Source organism: Xenopus tropicalis, chromosome 3 (genome assembly GCF_000004195.4).
Source record: "Xenopus tropicalis strain Nigerian chromosome 3, UCB_Xtro_10.0, whole genome shotgun sequence".
Lineage (NCBI taxonomy): Eukaryota > Metazoa > Chordata > Amphibia > Anura > Pipidae > Xenopus > Xenopus tropicalis.
Genome location: NC_030679.2, coordinates 140,709,313 through 140,726,482, shown reverse-complemented (window position 1 = coordinate 140,726,482; position 17,170 = coordinate 140,709,313). Strand labels below are relative to the sequence as shown.

The window sequence follows — 17,170 nt, the reverse complement described above, 5'->3', positions numbered from 1 at the left end:
TATTAATGAATTCTACTGTACAGCGCTGCGTACATAAGTAGCGCTTTATAAATAAAGATATACATACAAACATACAAGGGTACGCAGCGCTGTACAGTCTTACAGAATACACAACTACACACAGGGAGGACAAGTGATATATATATATATATATTATATTTATTTATTATAAGTGCCATGTGGTATGAGACACAGTAGGAAGGAGGTCCCTGCCCCGTAGAGCTTACAATCTAAGTGGTTGGGTAACATACAGGCACAAACTGGAAGGTAAGAGTGCACCAGGTATGGGCATTTGCCCTTAAGCGCAGGACTGAGCAAAATAATGTTTAGTGCTCCAGAAGGTAACAGCTGAGCTTTTTCTTGGAGAGAGTGGGTGAGTGTTCCCTACGGAGGGATTCAGGGATAGAGTTCCAGAGGGAAGGAGCAGCGAGATAGAAAGGGTTAAGACGAGAGAGCGCAGTGGGTGTGGAGGGGGTAAAAAGACGGAGGTGCTGAGAGGAGCGTAGGAAACGACCAGGAACATGCAGGGAGACCAGTGAAGAAATGTAGTGAGGAGCAGGGAGACCAGTGAAGAAATGTAGTGAGGAGCAGGGAGACCAGTGAAGAAATGTAGTGAGGAGCAGGGAGACCAGTGAGGGAATGTAGTGAGGAGCAGGGAGACCAGTGAAGAAATGTAGTGAGGAGCAGGGATACCAGTGAGGGAATGTAGTGAGGAGCAGGGAGACCAGTGAGGGAATGTAGTGAGGAGCAGGGAGACCAGTGAGGGAATGTAGTGAGGAGCAGAGAAGGGAAGGGCACTGAATGTTAGCAGAAGGATTCTGTAAGCTCCTTTGCTTAACAGGTAACCATGCTAGAGAGCTTAAGTGAGGCTCAGCAGGTTCCTTCTTCAGAGAGAGCAGGAGGATCCTATTATCCTAATTATCCAAACCTTCCTTGAAAAAAGTTTTAGAACTGATTATTCCCAACTTTTATGTCTAATCGTTGCCTTTTATATCAACTCTATCTTTATCAACCTATAATTATCTCGTTTTTTTACTGCTTCTGTACAGGTATTGGGCTTCTCTCCGCAATTTGGTGATCTCCCTACTCAGCTCAATGAAGTCCATTATCAGTCTGCTCTTCCTGCTCTTCCTTTTTATTGTTGTCTTTGCCTTATTGGGGATGCAGCTGTTTGGCGGGCAGTAAGTAATTGTGTCAGAGTTTCTTAACTTACACATGCAATTTCACTTTGGGATGGGTGTGGTGGCTTTATCTGAACCAGGAGGTGAGGCTTTAGACATGCCGAGTGGGTCTATAGTCAAGCAGAGTGTCAGCAACATGGTCCCAGCAAGCTCATTGCAATTGGCTGCTCAATTAATCCATGTCAGGATGCAAGGCCATATGCTGAAAGTCACATTGTACTTGCAGAATGTTACATATAGGCCTGCAGAAGTCTAAAGGTGGCCACACATCTGCGATCTTTTGTGCGACCATCGGTCGCACGAAAGATAGTCTGACCCGCCACTAACCTTCAGGACTGAAACGGCAGATAAGGAGGTAGAAACAATAGGATTTCTACCTCCTTCTGCCAATTCCGCCCTGACGGCAGATTTTGCTCAGGCACCTTCTATGGCGCCCGATCAAAATTTTTTGACCTGGCCAATCGGCGAGTCGACCGATATCAGCAGCCTCCTGCGATATCGCTCGACTTGCCGACTTGCCATACACGCACCAAATATCCTATGAAACGAGGTTTCGTACGATACCGTATTATCGGTGCGTGTATGGCCAGCTTAAAAGACAATGCCTTTGCCTTTATAGGCTTTACTCCATACGGGAAACTCAATTCTTTACATGTCTGATAGATCCGTTGTATTTCCCAAGGAGAGTGACAGAGGTGGCATTAACATAAAGCTAATAGTTTTTGTTCGTGTCTAATGAGAAATGGGCGTGTACAATAATTACTGCGTGTTTCTTGTTCTCAGGTTCAATTTTGACGAGAAAACTCCTGCTACCAATTTCGACACCTTTCCTGCAGCAATAATGACAGTTTTTCAGGTATGGGTAATATGTGTGGTATCACTTTTATTATCACACAGTATAAAATGAGCTACGGTTTGATCAGCTGATTGAATAGTGGCAAAATCTGCGGGTGGGTGGGTGACACATTAACCTTTAATTGCACCCAGTCTGCACCTGGCTGGCCATGGAGGACTGATCACCCAATTACTTTGGTTAATTACATAATTAAAGAGACAGGATATTTCAGTGTGTGCATTTTTGTCAAGATCTTACTTGAAAAAATGATGCTCATATTTGCCCATTCATGAGTCAGTGTCTTGAAAATTAAGAATAATATAATAATGATTGCTGCCTAGTCAGTGTGTGACCGGCTGAAAGACAGAACAAAGCCTCAGATTTAGCGTGGCACACAAATGCACATTCTGCGTTTTCAGCTCTCTCTCTGTTTTATATTATTAATGAACCATCTCTGTCTATTCAGATCTTAACTGGGGAAGACTGGAATGCAGTGATGTATGATGGCATCAAGTCTCAGGGTGGAGTGAAAACTGGCATGGTATTTTCCATCTATTTCATCATCCTTACGCTTTTTGGGAACTGTATCCTTATAAACTGGCGGCAGTCCCGATCCTGGAGGACACGTAAGGGGAAATAAGTATTGCAACTGGGAGCGGGCCAGGGCACTGGAGGGTCTGGTTGTGGGTGGCCTAATTTGCACACAAAGGACAGAGGGTGCTAGTCTGGAGGGACACATGGCACCCGACTCTAGTATAAGCCGAGGGTGACTTTTTCAGCACATTTTGGGTGCTGAAAAACTAGGCTTATACTCAAGTATATACAGTAATAGGAAGGGAGTTTTATATGGAGAAATAGGAGTAGTTATAGGGAGAGGTTATATGGAGCAATAGGAGGAGTTATAGGGAGGGGTTATATGGAGCAATAGGAGGAGTTAAAAGGAGGGTTATATGGAGCAATAGGAGGAGTTATAAGCATTGGTTATATGGAGCAATAGGAGGAGTTATAGGGAGGGGTTATATGGAGCAATAGTAGGAGTTATAGGGAGAGGTTATATGGATTAATAAGAGGAGTTATAGGAAGCGGTTATATGGAGCAATAGGAGTGGTTATAGGGAGGGGTTATATGGAGCAATAGGAGGAGTTATAGGGAGGGGATATATAGAGCAATAAGAGGAGTTATAGGAAGGGATATATGGAGCAATAGGAGGAGTTATAAGCATTGGTAGCAGGAGTTATAGGAAGGGGTTATATGGTGCAAAAGGGGGGGTTACATGGAGCAATAGGAGTAGTTATACAGAAGGGAAGGTTTATATGGAGCAATATGATCAGTTATAGTTATAGGATCAATCATATAAAGCAAAATAAGTAGTAGTAATGTGTTATAAACAGATGCAATATACTGTATGTAGAGAAATGGAAGATAATTGTCATCACTATATATAGTATTGTTGAGGTATGTTACCTGCGTGTAAATATTATGCGTTATTTTTCTTTACTCATTCTCATTCAGACACTCTGCTGAATGTCTTCTTGGCCATCGCTGTGGACAATCTTGCTAATGCTCAGGAGCTGACGAAGGTAGTTGAGTTACAGAAATAACACGTCAGAATGGGATACATGTTTGCTGCAAGGAGGAAGCAGGGCTGGATTTCCAATTTGTACACCCCTAGGCTGACCCAAGCCCATTCTTCACCCCTTGCATTCTCAACTCCCCCCCCCCAATTCCGACCCACTCCCAATCATAGCATTCCAACTGCTTCTATCCCTAGGAGCAGCACTGTGGACTGTGTGGACTGTTTGTCCCCCCTTTTCCCAGTGTAGATATGGCCCCTAAAATTGCACCATATAGTAGAGTGCAAACTCACACCCAGGCTGCTTCACCTGTACAGTCTAGTGCACAGTTTAGGGGAATTGGCATTGGCCACCAATGATTTTATCAGGACAAATTTGACTGGTATTTGACTCTTGCAATGCTGGGATCTCCCCTGCATTTGTTCTGTCATATATCACATTTCCTGACAAAGGGGCCTTCCCCCCAAAATGTCAAATGTGATGGGAAAAATGCATGGGAGATCCCGGCATTGCAAGAGTCCTGTGTGTGGTGAAATTCTAAAAAAAGGCCGGGACATTTGTGGCCTTTCCACCAATCTGGTCTTGGGAGGAAGGTGAGCTTCAAGCAGTATATGGTGCCACTATTTTCTTTATTTGTAGGATGAACAAGAAGAAGAAGAGGCAGCCAATCAGAAGCTGGCCATGCAAAAAGCAAAAGAAGTAGCAGAGGTCAGCCCCTTGTCTGCTACCAACATGTCCATTGCTGCGTAAGTATTGAATATAATTATTAGAAATTCTTCTAATGTATGTGGCAAATAAACACAATAACGTTACTGCTATCACATATGACAAATGCAGTGAGTAGCTTAAGTTTTCAGCATATAGATCATACCTATAAAACATAAACTTTATGGTTTAAATTCAGCCTTTGACGCAATACTGGGTGACATATTATTTGCATTGTGTCTGCTGCCATAGCCACACTTCATCCATTGATAATTTTCCCGGCTCAGAAAGATGATAGTTCCTTGAATATATTTTCACTTTCCACTTGCATTCCACTTTTATGATAATAATAAAAACATTATACTGTCCTTTCAGAAAAGAGCAACAGAAGAACCAAAAGACTTCTATGTCTGTTTGGGAGCAGCGCACAAATGAGATCCGCCGACAAAACTTGATGAATAGCAGGGAGGCTTTATACAGTGAGCTTGATCCAGAGGAGCGTTGGAAGCTCTCCTTCATGAGGCCGGATGTCAAGACTCATTTGGATCGGCCACTGGTGGTTGACCCCCAGGAGAACCGCAACAACAACACCAATAAAACCCGTCCTGGTGAGGGAAGGAACCCCATAGAACAACGCTTATCCCAACAGCGAGCAGAAGACTATTTAAGAAAACAAGCACGATTTCAGGAACGTGGTGGGAGGGGATATGACATGGGCCAAGAACCTGGGCGCCGTCCTCGAATCAAGGAGCAGGATATAATACGGGATGGGCAGGACCTAGGGATGCAAGACAGGACAGGAGAAATGGATGGAGGGATTCGTCCCCCACAGGATCCACACCGGCGACACCGGGGTGGTGGGAGCAAGGAAAGTCGAAGTGGTTCACCTCTGCCTAGGGGGGATGGAGACCACAGAAGGCACAGGCCACATCGCAGAACTGGAGAGGACAATGAGGATGCGGGTGGTGGTGGTGGTGGAGGGGGCAGGGGCGGAGGTGGTGGGGGAGACAGGAGACCTCGTCATGGTAGGGATGGAATGAGGGTACGAGAAGGGGGTGGAGGAGAAAGTGAGGGTCCTGAGGGTGAGAGGAGGAGGAGGCATCGACACGCGGCACAGTCCACTTACGAGAGCGATGCCAAGAGGGATGACAGAGAGAGGAGGCATCGCAGAAGGAAGTAAGTAAAAGTGTAGGAGGGTAACTAATATTTAGCAAGATGCCTTATATTTTTCTGTATAATGCTGTGTAAAAATCCTTGGTGCCATGTAAAGATGAATCTAATGGCTGTAATACCTATGTGTGTATAGAGGTGTTGGGATGAAGAAGGACATGAAGGTATAAATGGAAAAAATGGGCACCAGATCTATAGCCACACTGCAGAGATTTACCTGATGGACTTATACTTTATGGGTTTATAGTGGAATTCTGCTCTGTGGGATGAAATGTGCTAGAGTAATGTTATTTATGGTAGATTATTTGACAGCAGCCCTTCGTGAAACAATTCTTTTTGGACCTATGCTAATTGGAAAATTATACCGTAAATCTTTAAGGGCCACTGTAGCCTCAAATGCTCATATATAACTAGGTAAGTATAAATGAGGAATAATTGTTTTATGGTCTCTATCTGGACCAAAAACCTTGTGGCAGCTTCTGCTGTGAAGATTGCCATTTACTGTGTCATTCAGATAGACATGCCCCTAGTAATGTAATTCCCAGTATGTGTAGTGGCCCTTTAAATGTGCACCATTTTCTTCCTCCTCTACCAATATCTAAGTGATAGAATGCCTGTGTGTTAATGTTACAGTGGCTATGCAAGATGCAGTCCTGCGGGATTCTGTTTAGCTGATCTATACAACTTACATTTGCTTTTATGTTAATTTTGGACACTGCGGTCTCCTGTTTCTTCCTTGCTGAAGCTGATGTTCTGTGATGATGGAATAGAACAAGAGATGGAATGCCAAGTTTTATAGAGTCAGGTAGTGAAAACGAAGGCTTTACTGCAGGAATTGTACCTTTATGGGGCCTTTGTGATGGAGTAACATGGCAACAGAAAGGCTTTATATGAAATAAACATGTAGGAGAAAGGCTGCAGGAAGGTTCATCTTCTCTCTGGTGGAATGTTCATGGGGCAATGCAATCTGCAAAAGATGTTCTTCTCTGTAATACTTCCACAAACAGAGCAGGCTAGTGGCTAGAGATTGCCTTAGCTCTTTAGCCAGCCTAGGCCCCAGTTAAGCCTGAGCTGGAAACCCTAGAACAGAGATCCCCAACCTTTTATACCTGAGAGCCACATTCAAATGGAAAATGTGTTGGGGAGCAACACAAGCATGGAAAAAAGTGTTGGGGAACAACACAAGCATGGAAAAGTTCCTGGGGGGTAAAAATAAGAGCTTTAATTGGCTATTTGATAGCCCCTATGTGGACTGGCAGCCTATAGAAGGCGCTGTTTTGCTTTAAACTGGGTTTTATGCAACTAAAGCTTGCCCCAAGCCAGAAATTAAAAAATTAACACCTACTTTGAGGCCCCTGAGAGCAACATGTTGCTCATGAACCACTGATTGGGGGATCACTGCCCTAAAAGAATATTAGTCCATGGATAAGTACTTGACTAGGTAATTATTTGCAAAGAGACAAGGGAGGGATTTAGTGAAGGTATTTTTTCCATAAATATAATGATAGTCATAGAGCTTTGCGGGTGAGAGACTGCCTTTCATTCACTCTGATGTTTCTCCATTTTTTCATCTCCCCCTATTGCTCCTACAGGGAACCCACAGCCCCAACCCCAGGCTCTGGTGGGCCAAATCTTTCCACAACGCGACCTATTCAAGACCGTTCCCGGCAGGAGAACCAGAACCAGCAGCCTGAAAACATGGATAACATTCGTAACACCAAACTTGTGACCAGTGAGCCGCCCGCAGGTGGTGGTGTGGGTGGTCTCAATCACAGCCCAGCCAAAATCGGTAACCACACCAATTGTGCCAACAACAACAGTGTGCCCACTGGAAATGCCACCCCCAGACGGACGCCTCATCCAACCAATTCAGGCCCTCCTCCTTCTGCTCCTGACCCCAGCCACACCTTTAGCAACCCTACAGAGACTGCCAAGGGGACGAAAACCACAGAACACACAACTGTGGATATTCCACCCCCATTCCCTCCACCTGTGGAGAATGCTATTGGGCAAGGTAATGTCTCCAACTGTTACTCTATAGAGTTTGTTTATAGTCATTTGATGGAGGCTGTAAAGTCACCAAGAAATGTGTCCATTATTTCATGATCTGTTTCATGCTGTATGCTTCAGTTCCCTACTAGACTGTGCGCCGATACCCTATCTAGGAACCATGCTATTTGGCACCATGTGGATAGCCAAATCCCACAGTATCTGACCTTTTGGCCCTTGGCCCATTGGTTCCATTGGTAACTTCTAGATCAGTCAGTGTTGGGTTGGGGTTAATCTCTTTTCTTTTATAACAGGTAGACATGTGTGCCCCCAGTATTTATAGGTAAAGGCTGTGCTATGATTAAAATTCTAGTGAAATGGCCGATTCTAAGTAACTTTTCAATTGGTCTTCATTATATATTTGTTATAGTTTTTTAATTATTTGCCGTCTTCTTCTTCTTCTTCTAACTCTTTGCCGTTTTGAAATTGCTCTGTGAGGCTACAGTTTTTCTCATCCAGACCACTCCCTGGTTGGTAAGATAACTTGGAACCTAGCCACCAAATAGCTTCTGGAACTCCAAACTGGGCCTCCTGAACAAAAAAACGAAATAAAATATGAAGACCAATTGCATATTCTTTCAGAATATCACTTTCTACATCATAGTAAAAAACTCAAAGGTGACCGACCCCTTTAACCCCTTTTTCCCCAAGCTCTGATACACTATACTAAATATTTCTCCAGCTTATACTTTCCCCACAGCTACATATTTTTATATCTTGTGTCTCACTTATCCCCCCTTCTAAAGATTTTAATCTTTTGCGGCAGACCCCTAATTGCCTAATTTATCAGTGTGCTTGGCCAATGGTTTCACAAATATACTGTTTTCTCTTTTACCCCCCCCCAACTTAGTTGCATCTTGGGCGTGGGCACCATTGGACCAAATGGATTCCAATGGTCATAAAATATCAAGGCAACAGCTGCTGAATGTTCCCTAATTCTTGGCCATCTGATATATGAGGTGTCGCTGGCTGTTGGTTGGATGGCAGGCAGGTATATTGTTGAAGTCCTTGCTACCAGGGTCCCGCTGGTATGTTCCTGTGCACCAAGGAACATTTATTCTGCTGTCCAATAATCACTAGTGCAGGAGAGTGGAGAGAGCCGCTCCCTACAGGGTTGCACTCACACAGAAATGTGCATCTCCCGGGAGGGTAGAACTTGCTCTACATTCTAGAATCGAGCAGCTGCATGGGGGAAGGTAAGGCACTGCAATACAACCAGAAATGCTGCAGGTTTTCATCAATCTATTCCAGAATAGTAATGGCCATATGGCAGCCCGCCAGATCTTGCTGAACTACATCTCCCAGAATCAGCATCTGTACGGCCTCCATTGGCCTATACCTGCTGTGGCCCCTGATCTATTGGGAGTACAATAAATGGAACAGTATTTGCAGCTTGGAGGTCACCATTGTAGATGAGCCCTGAATAGCATTACCCTCCCAGCCAAGGAGTATATAGTCCTTTTAGCACCTTGTAGGGGTCGTACAAGACATTTCCCATATTTACATCTATTACCCCTATGCCAGTAGTATGGTTTTTGTACCCAATTTTATGTTAGATATATAATTTCATCTATATATGGGGGTATATTTTGAACATACAGATTTACAACAAAACAGGCAATAACCAATGCCATAGGTAAAGATGGCCCAGCCCATACCAGCTTCTTTTACATGCTATTTAAAGAGAGAGCTTTGCATTCATCCTTCATCTTGTCTCAACCAGACACACTGTCAGAGCTAATCAGACAGAAAGCTCTCAAACCAAAGCGAAAGGGATATAAACCCCAGTCTGGAAAGAATGGAGCTGATACAGCAAGACACAAATTCAAACAGCAGAGAGACATTGGCATCTAATCCTGATCAGGAGTAAAGGTGGCCATACACGTTAAGACTCGCCAAGCGAGCAGATCTTCTCCCTATATCCCCCACCTACGGGTGGGCGATATCGGGTAAATTTAGGCTAATTCGGTCGTTTGGCCCTGGGGCCAAACTATGGAATTAGAATGCCGGTAATAGGCACAGTCGGTTCAACGAACCAATGCGGTCCCTGATCCGACTACATTTCTTAGCCTGCCTGATCAATATCTGGCCGATTTCAGGCCAGATGTCGGTCGGGCAGGCCCGTTGTTTGTGCCCCTGGACGGGCTGATGACCTGCCGAATCAGTCTAAGGGACTGATATCAGCAGCTACAATTGTGTATGGCCACCTTAACTGGTCACTGCATACATGGGCCAATTCTTGCACTAACATGGAGCCTGACCCTACAGACTGTATAACCTCTAAAGGTGGCCACACACTTGGCGATTTTAGATCCTGCCACTAACCGTTCAGGGCTGAAATGGCAGATAAGGAGGTAGAAACAATAGCATTTCTACCTCCTTCTGCCCATTCAGCCCTGACGGCAGATTTTGCTCAGTTGCCTTCTATGGGGCACGATCAAAATCTTTTAACCTGGCCGATCGGTGAGTCAGCAGCATCCTGCGATATCGGTCGACTCGCCATACCTGCACCAAATATCGTACGAAACAAGGTTTCGTATGATATTATCGGTGCGTGTATGGCCAGCTTAAATCTAATAATCTAATCTAAATAAATCACACTAACTGACAACTACGCCTTAGTGCAAGGTTGAAAAAAATCCCCCTCAGAGAATGAAGATATCATTAGTCCTGGGTTTGTAAGCCAAAGACCTTGTAATATTTAGATAGGAAGATGACTTGTAGCAGCGCCATCAGGATGAGAGTCAAAATAGGAATAGAATATTGTATTCAGCCCTGGAGTCTACTTAGTTCTGCTACATTGGCTACATTTATATACCTCAAGCAGGTGTGGACTGGGAGTCAATTCAAGCACACACACACCTGGCAATTCAAGTACACAGAGGCCCAAACAACCCCCCCATAGGCCCAATAAATAGTGAGTGTCTATGGCACCTTACAGCAGCCCCTCTGGCATTTGCCTGAACCCACAGATTGCCAGTCTGGGCCTGATTGTCAGTACACAGAGGCCCAAACAGCCCCCCATAGGCCCAATAAATAGTGAGTGACTATGGCACCTTACAGCAGCCCCTCTGGCATTTGCCGGAACCCACAGATTGCCAGTCCGGGCCTGATTTTCAGTACACAGAGGCCCAAACAGCCCCCCCCATAGGCCCAATAAATAGTGAGTGACTATGGCTCCTTACAGCAGCCCCTCTGGCATTTGCCTGAACCCACAGATTGCCAGTCTGGGCCTGATTTTCAGTACACAGAAGCCCAAACAGCCCCCCCATAGGCCCAATAAATAGTGAGTGTCTATGGCACCTTACAGCAGCCCCTCTGGCATTTGCCTGAACCCACAGATTGCCAGTCTGGGCCTGATTTTCAGTACACAGAGGCCCAAACAGCCCCCCAGCAGCCCAATAAATAGTGAGTGTCTATGGCACCTTACAGCAGCCCCTCTGGCATTTGCCTGAACCCACGGATTGCCAGTCTGGGCCTGATTTTCAGTACACAGAAGCCCAAACAGCCCCCCCATAGGCCCAATAAATAGTGAGTGTCTATGGCACCTTACAGCAGCCCCTCTGGCATTTGCCTGAACCCACAGATTGCCAGTCTGGGCCTGATTTTCAGTACACAGAGGCCCAAACAGCCCCCCAGCAGCCCAATAAATAGTGAGTGTCTATGGCACCTTACAGCAGCCCCTCTGGCATTTGCCTGAACCCACGGATTGCCAGTCTGGGCCTGATTTTCAGTACACAGAAGCCCAAACAGCCCCCCCATAGGCCCAATAAATAGTGAGTGTCTATGGCACCTTACAGCAGCCCCTCTGGCATTTGCCTGAACCCACAGATTGCCAGTCTGGGCCTGATTTCCAGTACACAGAGGCCCAAACAGCCCCCCAGCAGCCCAATAAATAGTGAGTGTCTATGGCACCTTACAGCAGCCCCTCTGGCATTTGCCTGAACCCACAGATTGCCAGTCTGGGCCTGATTTTCAGTACACAGAAGCCCAAACAGCCCCCCCATAGGCCCAATAAATAGTGAGTGTCTATGGCACCTTACAGCAGCCCCTCTGGCATTTGCCTGAACCCACAGATTGCCAGTCTGGGCCTGATTTTCAGTACACAGAGGCCCAAACAGCCCCCCAGCAGCCCAATAAATAGTGAGTGTCTATGGCACCTTACAGCAGCCCCTCTGGCATTTGCCTGAACCCACAGATTGTCAGTCTGGGCCTGATTTTCAGTACACAGAAGCCCAAACAGCCCCCCCATAGGCCCAATAAATAGTGAGTGTCTATAACACCTTACAGCAGCCCCTCTGGCATTTGCCTGAACCCACAGATTGCCAGTCTGGGCCTGATTTTCAGTACACAGAGGCCCAAACAGCCCCCCAGCAGCCCAATAAATAGTGAGTGTCTATGGCACCTTACAGCAGCCCCTCTGGCATTTGCCTGAACCCACGGATTGCCAGTCTGGGCCTGATTTTCAGTACACAGAGGCCCAAACAGCCCCCCCATAGGCCCAATAAATAGTGACTGTCTATGGCACCTTACAGCAGCCCCTCTGGCATTTGCCTGAACCCACAGATTGCCAGTCTGGGCTTAATTCTCAGTACACAGAGGCCCAAACAGCCCCCCATAGGCCCAATAAATAGTGAGTGCCTATGGCACCTTACAGCAGCCCCTCTGGCATTTGCCTGAACCCACAGATTGCCAGTCTGGGCCTGATTTTCAGTACACAGAGGCCCAAACAGCCCCCCCATAGGCCCAATAAATAGTGAGTGACTATGGCACCTTACAGCAGCCCCTCTGGCATTTGCCTGAACCCACAGATTGCCAGTCTGGACCTGATTTTCAGTACACAGAGGCCCAAACAGCCCCCCCATAGGCCCAATAAGTAGTGAGTGTCTATGGCACCTTACAGCAGCCCCTCTGGTCTTAAAAGGCTTAAAGCAGCCACAGAGGAGCTCAGTATGAAGGCTAATTAGGGTGAGATTTGGGCAAAATGCCTACCTGAAAGCCCAGTCAGGCTGAGATTTGGATTCAAAATGTTCAACAATAGTTGAATGCCTGATACAGCAACAACAATGGAATATACAAATGCCGCTTCCAATAGCAATTATATTTAGTAATGACTTTAAAACCACTGACCTTTTGAGAATGAATGTATACTGGGAAGCTGCTTAGAAGTGAATGCATTTGCATCTATTTTGGGCTTATTTGCCCTTTAAGTACCTGGGCAGCCAATCTCAGCGCAATAATATTGTATGATTGTTGCAATTCCCCATGTTCGCCTCTCAGCAAGACTTGATTTAAATGTATAGGGCCTTATTAGTAACTTCTCCATTAGCACCGTGATTATATTGGAGGACTGACGGGAGCAGGAGTCAGTCACTGGAACACGAGTTAATTAGTTCGGTCCTTGTGAATAGGAGCTAATGGGATTCCGGTCTTTCTGTAGTTGCAAAAATTAACCGTGTATGAAGAGCTTAACCCCTGGGATCTGCCTCCAGCAGGGTGAAAGCACATTAATACATGTGTCAATACCCATAATAAAATGTGTGAATCACTCTGTGTGCCATTACTGGCCCCAAACAAAGGCCTTGTTACTTGTTCACATTAAAGCTGGGATGTGCCCCCTGCTGTCCTCCCACCTCACCCTTTTGGAACGGGACACAGATAAAATCCAAGCCCGTCTTCTTCTAATTAGCAATTAATTTAGATTCATTCTGCATGGCTACACAGGCATCAGCACAGTCTGCAGCATATATATATATATATATAGTGGGTTTAATACCTACTTCCAAAACTGGGCTCGGGGAGGCTAAGCATTCCCATACACAAAGGGACATCATACACGAGGGGATCAGTGTTCTTCACATTGTTATATAGTTTCCTCACTGTCATTCTGTATGCTTTGGGGCTGGGGATATGTTATCTGGGTCAGAACAAGTAAGGCAAATGGAGATGGGCAGAAATACTTTATTCCCTTCCTCGCCTTTCATCTACCCTTCTTGATATAACCTATTTACAATACGATATTCTATGGAGTGATGACCTCTACATTTCCACTGTGTGGAACTGGCCCTGTATATATCTTGCTATGCATTCTGGGATATTATAAATGGAACTGGCACTATATTTATCCTGCTGTGGGTTCTGGGGTATTATACATGGAATTGGCCCTGTATTTATCCTGCTGTGGGTTCTGGGGTATTATACATGGAATTGGCACTATATTTATCCTGCTGTGGGTTCTGGGGTATTATACATGGAATTGGCCCTGTATTTATCCTGCTGTGGGTTCTGGGGTATTATACATGGAATTGGCACTGTATTTATCCTGCTGTGGGTTCTGGGGTATTATACATGGAATTGGCACTGTATTTATCCTGCTGTGGGTTCTGGGGTATTATACATGGAATTCGCACTGTATTAATCCTGCCGTGTGTTCTGGGGTATTATACATGGAATTGGCACTGTATTTATCCTGCTGTGGGTTCTGGGATATTATACATGGAATTGGCACTGTATTTATCCTGCTGTGGGTTCTGGGATATTATACATGGAATTGGCACTGTATTTATCCTGCTGTGAGTTCTGGGGTATTATACATGGAATTGGCACTGTATTTATCCTGCTGTGGGTTCTGGGGTATTATACATGGAATTGGCACTGTATTTATCCTGCTGTGGGTTCTGGGGTATTATACATGGAATTGGCACTGTATTTATCCTGCTGTGGGTTCTGGGATATTATACATGGAATTGGCACTGTATTTATCCTGCTGTGGGTTCTGGGGTATTATACATGGAATTGGCACTGTATTTATCCTGCTGTGGGTTCTGGGGTATTATACATGGAATTGGCACTGTATTTATCCTGCTGTGAGTTCTGGGGTATTATACATGGAATTGGCACTGTATTTATCCTGCTGTGGGTTCTGGGGTATTATACATGGAATTGGCACTGTATTTATCCTGCTGTGGGTTCTGGGGTATTATACATGGAATTGGCACTGTATTTATCCTGCTGTGGGTTCTGGGATATTATACATGGAATTGGCACTGTATTTATCCTGCTTTGTGTTCTGGGGTATTATACATGGAATTGGCACTGTATTTATCCTGCTGTGGGTTCTGGGGTATTATATATGGAACTGGCACTGTATTTATCCTGCTGTGGGTTCTGGGGTATTATACATGGAATTGGCACTGTATTTATCCTGCTGTGGGTTCTGGGGTATTATACATGGAATTGGCACTGTATTTATTCTGCTGTGTGTTCTGGGGTATTATACATGGAATTGGCACTGTATTTATCTTGCTGTGTGTTTTGGGGTATTATACATGGAATTGGCACTGTATTTATCCTGCTGTGGGTTCTGGGGTATTATACATGGAATTGGCACTGTATTTATCCTGCTGTGGGTTCTGGGGTATTATACATGGAATTGGCACTGTATTTATCCTGCTGTGTGTTCTGGGGTATTACACATGGAATTGGCATTGTATTTATCCTGCTGTGGGTTCTGGGGTATTATACATGGAATTGGCACTGTATTTATCCTGCTGTGGGTTCTGGGGTATTATACATGGAATTGGCACTGTATTTATCCTGCTGTGGGTTCTTGGGTATTATACATGGAATTGGCACTGTATTTATCCTGCTGTGTGTTCTGGGGTATTACACATGGAATTGGCATTGTATTTATCCTGCTGTGGGTTCTGGGGTATTATACATGGAATTTGCACTGTATTTATCCTGGTGTGTGTTCTGGGGTATTATACATGGAATTGGCACTGTATTTATCCTGCTGTGGATTCTGGGGTATTATACATGGAATTGGCACTGTATTTATCCTGCTGTGGGTTCTGGGATATTATACATGGAATTGGCACTGTATTTATCCTGCTGTGGGTTCTGGGGTATTATACATGGAATTGGCACTGTATTTATCCTGCTGTGGGTTCTGGGGTATTATACATGGAATTGGCACTGTATTTATCCTGCTGTGGGTTCTGGGGTATTATACATGGATTTGGCACTGTATTTATCCTGCTGTGGGTTTTGGGGTATTATACATGGAATTGGCACTGTATTTATCCTTCTGTGTGTTCTTGGGGTATTATACATGGAACTGGCACTGTATTTATCCTGCTGTGGGTTCTGGGGTATTATATATGGAATTGGCACTGTATTTATCCTGCTGTGTGTTCTGGGGTATTATACATGGAATTGGCACTGTATTTATCCTGCTGTGGGTTCTGGGGTATTATACATGGAATTGGCACTGTATTTATCCTGCTGTGGGTTCTGGGGTATTATACATGGAATTGGCACTGTATTTATCCTGCTGTGGGTTCTGGGTTATTATACATGGAATTGGCACTGTATTTATCCTGCTGTGGGTTCTGGGGTATTATACATGGAATTGGCACTGTATTTATCCTTCTGTGTGTTCTTGGGGTATTATACATGGAACTGGCACTGTATTTATCCTGCTGTGGGTTCTGGGGTATTATACATGGAATTGGCACTGTATTTATCCTGCTGTGTGTTCTGGGGTATTATACATGGAATTGGCACTGTATTTATCTGCTGTGGGTTCTGGGGTATTATACATGGAATTGGCACTGTATTTATCTGCTGTGTGTTCTGGGGTATTATACATGGAATTGGCACTGTATTTATCCTGCTGTGGGTTCTGGGGTATTATACATGGAATTGGCACTGTATTTATCCTGCTGTGGGTTCTGGGGTATTATACATGGAATTGGCACTGTATTTATCCTGCTGTGTGTTCTGGGGTATTATACATGGAATTGGCACTGTATGTATCCTGCTGTGGGTTCTGGGGTATTATACATGGAATTGGCACTGTATGTATCCTGCTGTGGGTTCTGGGGTATTATACATGGAATTGGCACTGTATGTATCCTGCTGTGGGTTCTGGGGTATTATACATGGAATTGGCACTGTATTTATCCTGCTGTGGGTTCTGGGGTATTATACATGAAATTGGCACTGTATTTATCCTGCTGTGGGTTCTGGGGTATTATACATGGAATTGGCACTGTATTTATCCTGCTGTGGGTTCTGGGGTATTATACATGGAATTAGCACTGTATTTATCCCGCTGTGTGTTCTGAGGTATTATACATGGAACTGGCACTGCAGTTGTAAGCATTGTGGCCTAAGCACAAAAACCATTCTTTGCCTATGACGATTACATTTACAAATATTAGAATTAGTGAAATGTTTTAATTAAGGTACAATATATACAGTGTGTGCATTGGAAGGCTGATTATTTTTATTTGGCCAGAGAGCCTCTTTAAGCCATGATATTTTGTCTAGAACATTTCCTTTCATCACAAATAATATAAGCACTCCTATTTCTATATAAAGTCGATCCAGTGGCCTCAGGGATGTGCCCCATATGTGTGCAGCTAGATTAATAGCATCTGCATGTCTGCGCTACTCACTCACTGCAAGGAAGGATGGCGCATAGTTTCTCATATATAACACTCTATTTGATTGGTCGGATCTGTTTTTATTCAGGTGCCATCTTATCCCTTTAAAAATGGTCACGTGTTAATCCACAACCTGGGTTAATAAGCAATAGAACTGGATGCAGGCTGCAGCCTGTGCAGATTCTGTACAGTCATGCAGGGCTC

General features: G+C 44.7%; 1 protein-coding gene across 7 annotated transcripts in view; it reads left to right on the top strand.

The window, feature by feature from the left end:
* The window catches only part of cacna1a (calcium channel, voltage-dependent, P/Q type, alpha 1A subunit), a 132,006-nt gene that overhangs the window by 52,195 nt on the left and 62,641 nt on the right, over positions 1–17,170 (top strand). For all 7 annotated transcript variants that reach the window (XM_031899455.1, XM_031899453.1, XM_031899456.1 and 4 more), the window contains exons 13-19: positions 1,050–1,181; positions 1,965–2,037; positions 2,483–2,600; positions 3,529–3,596; positions 4,230–4,336; positions 4,671–5,471; positions 7,058–7,479. In XM_031899455.1, coding sequence (XP_031755315.1) covers positions 1,050–1,181; positions 1,965–2,037; positions 2,483–2,600; positions 3,529–3,596; positions 4,230–4,336; positions 4,671–5,471; positions 7,058–7,479 — 1,721 coding nt within the window. The remainder of the gene's footprint in view (positions 1–1,049; positions 1,182–1,964; positions 2,038–2,482; positions 2,601–3,528; positions 3,597–4,229; positions 4,337–4,670; positions 5,472–7,057; positions 7,480–17,170) is intronic.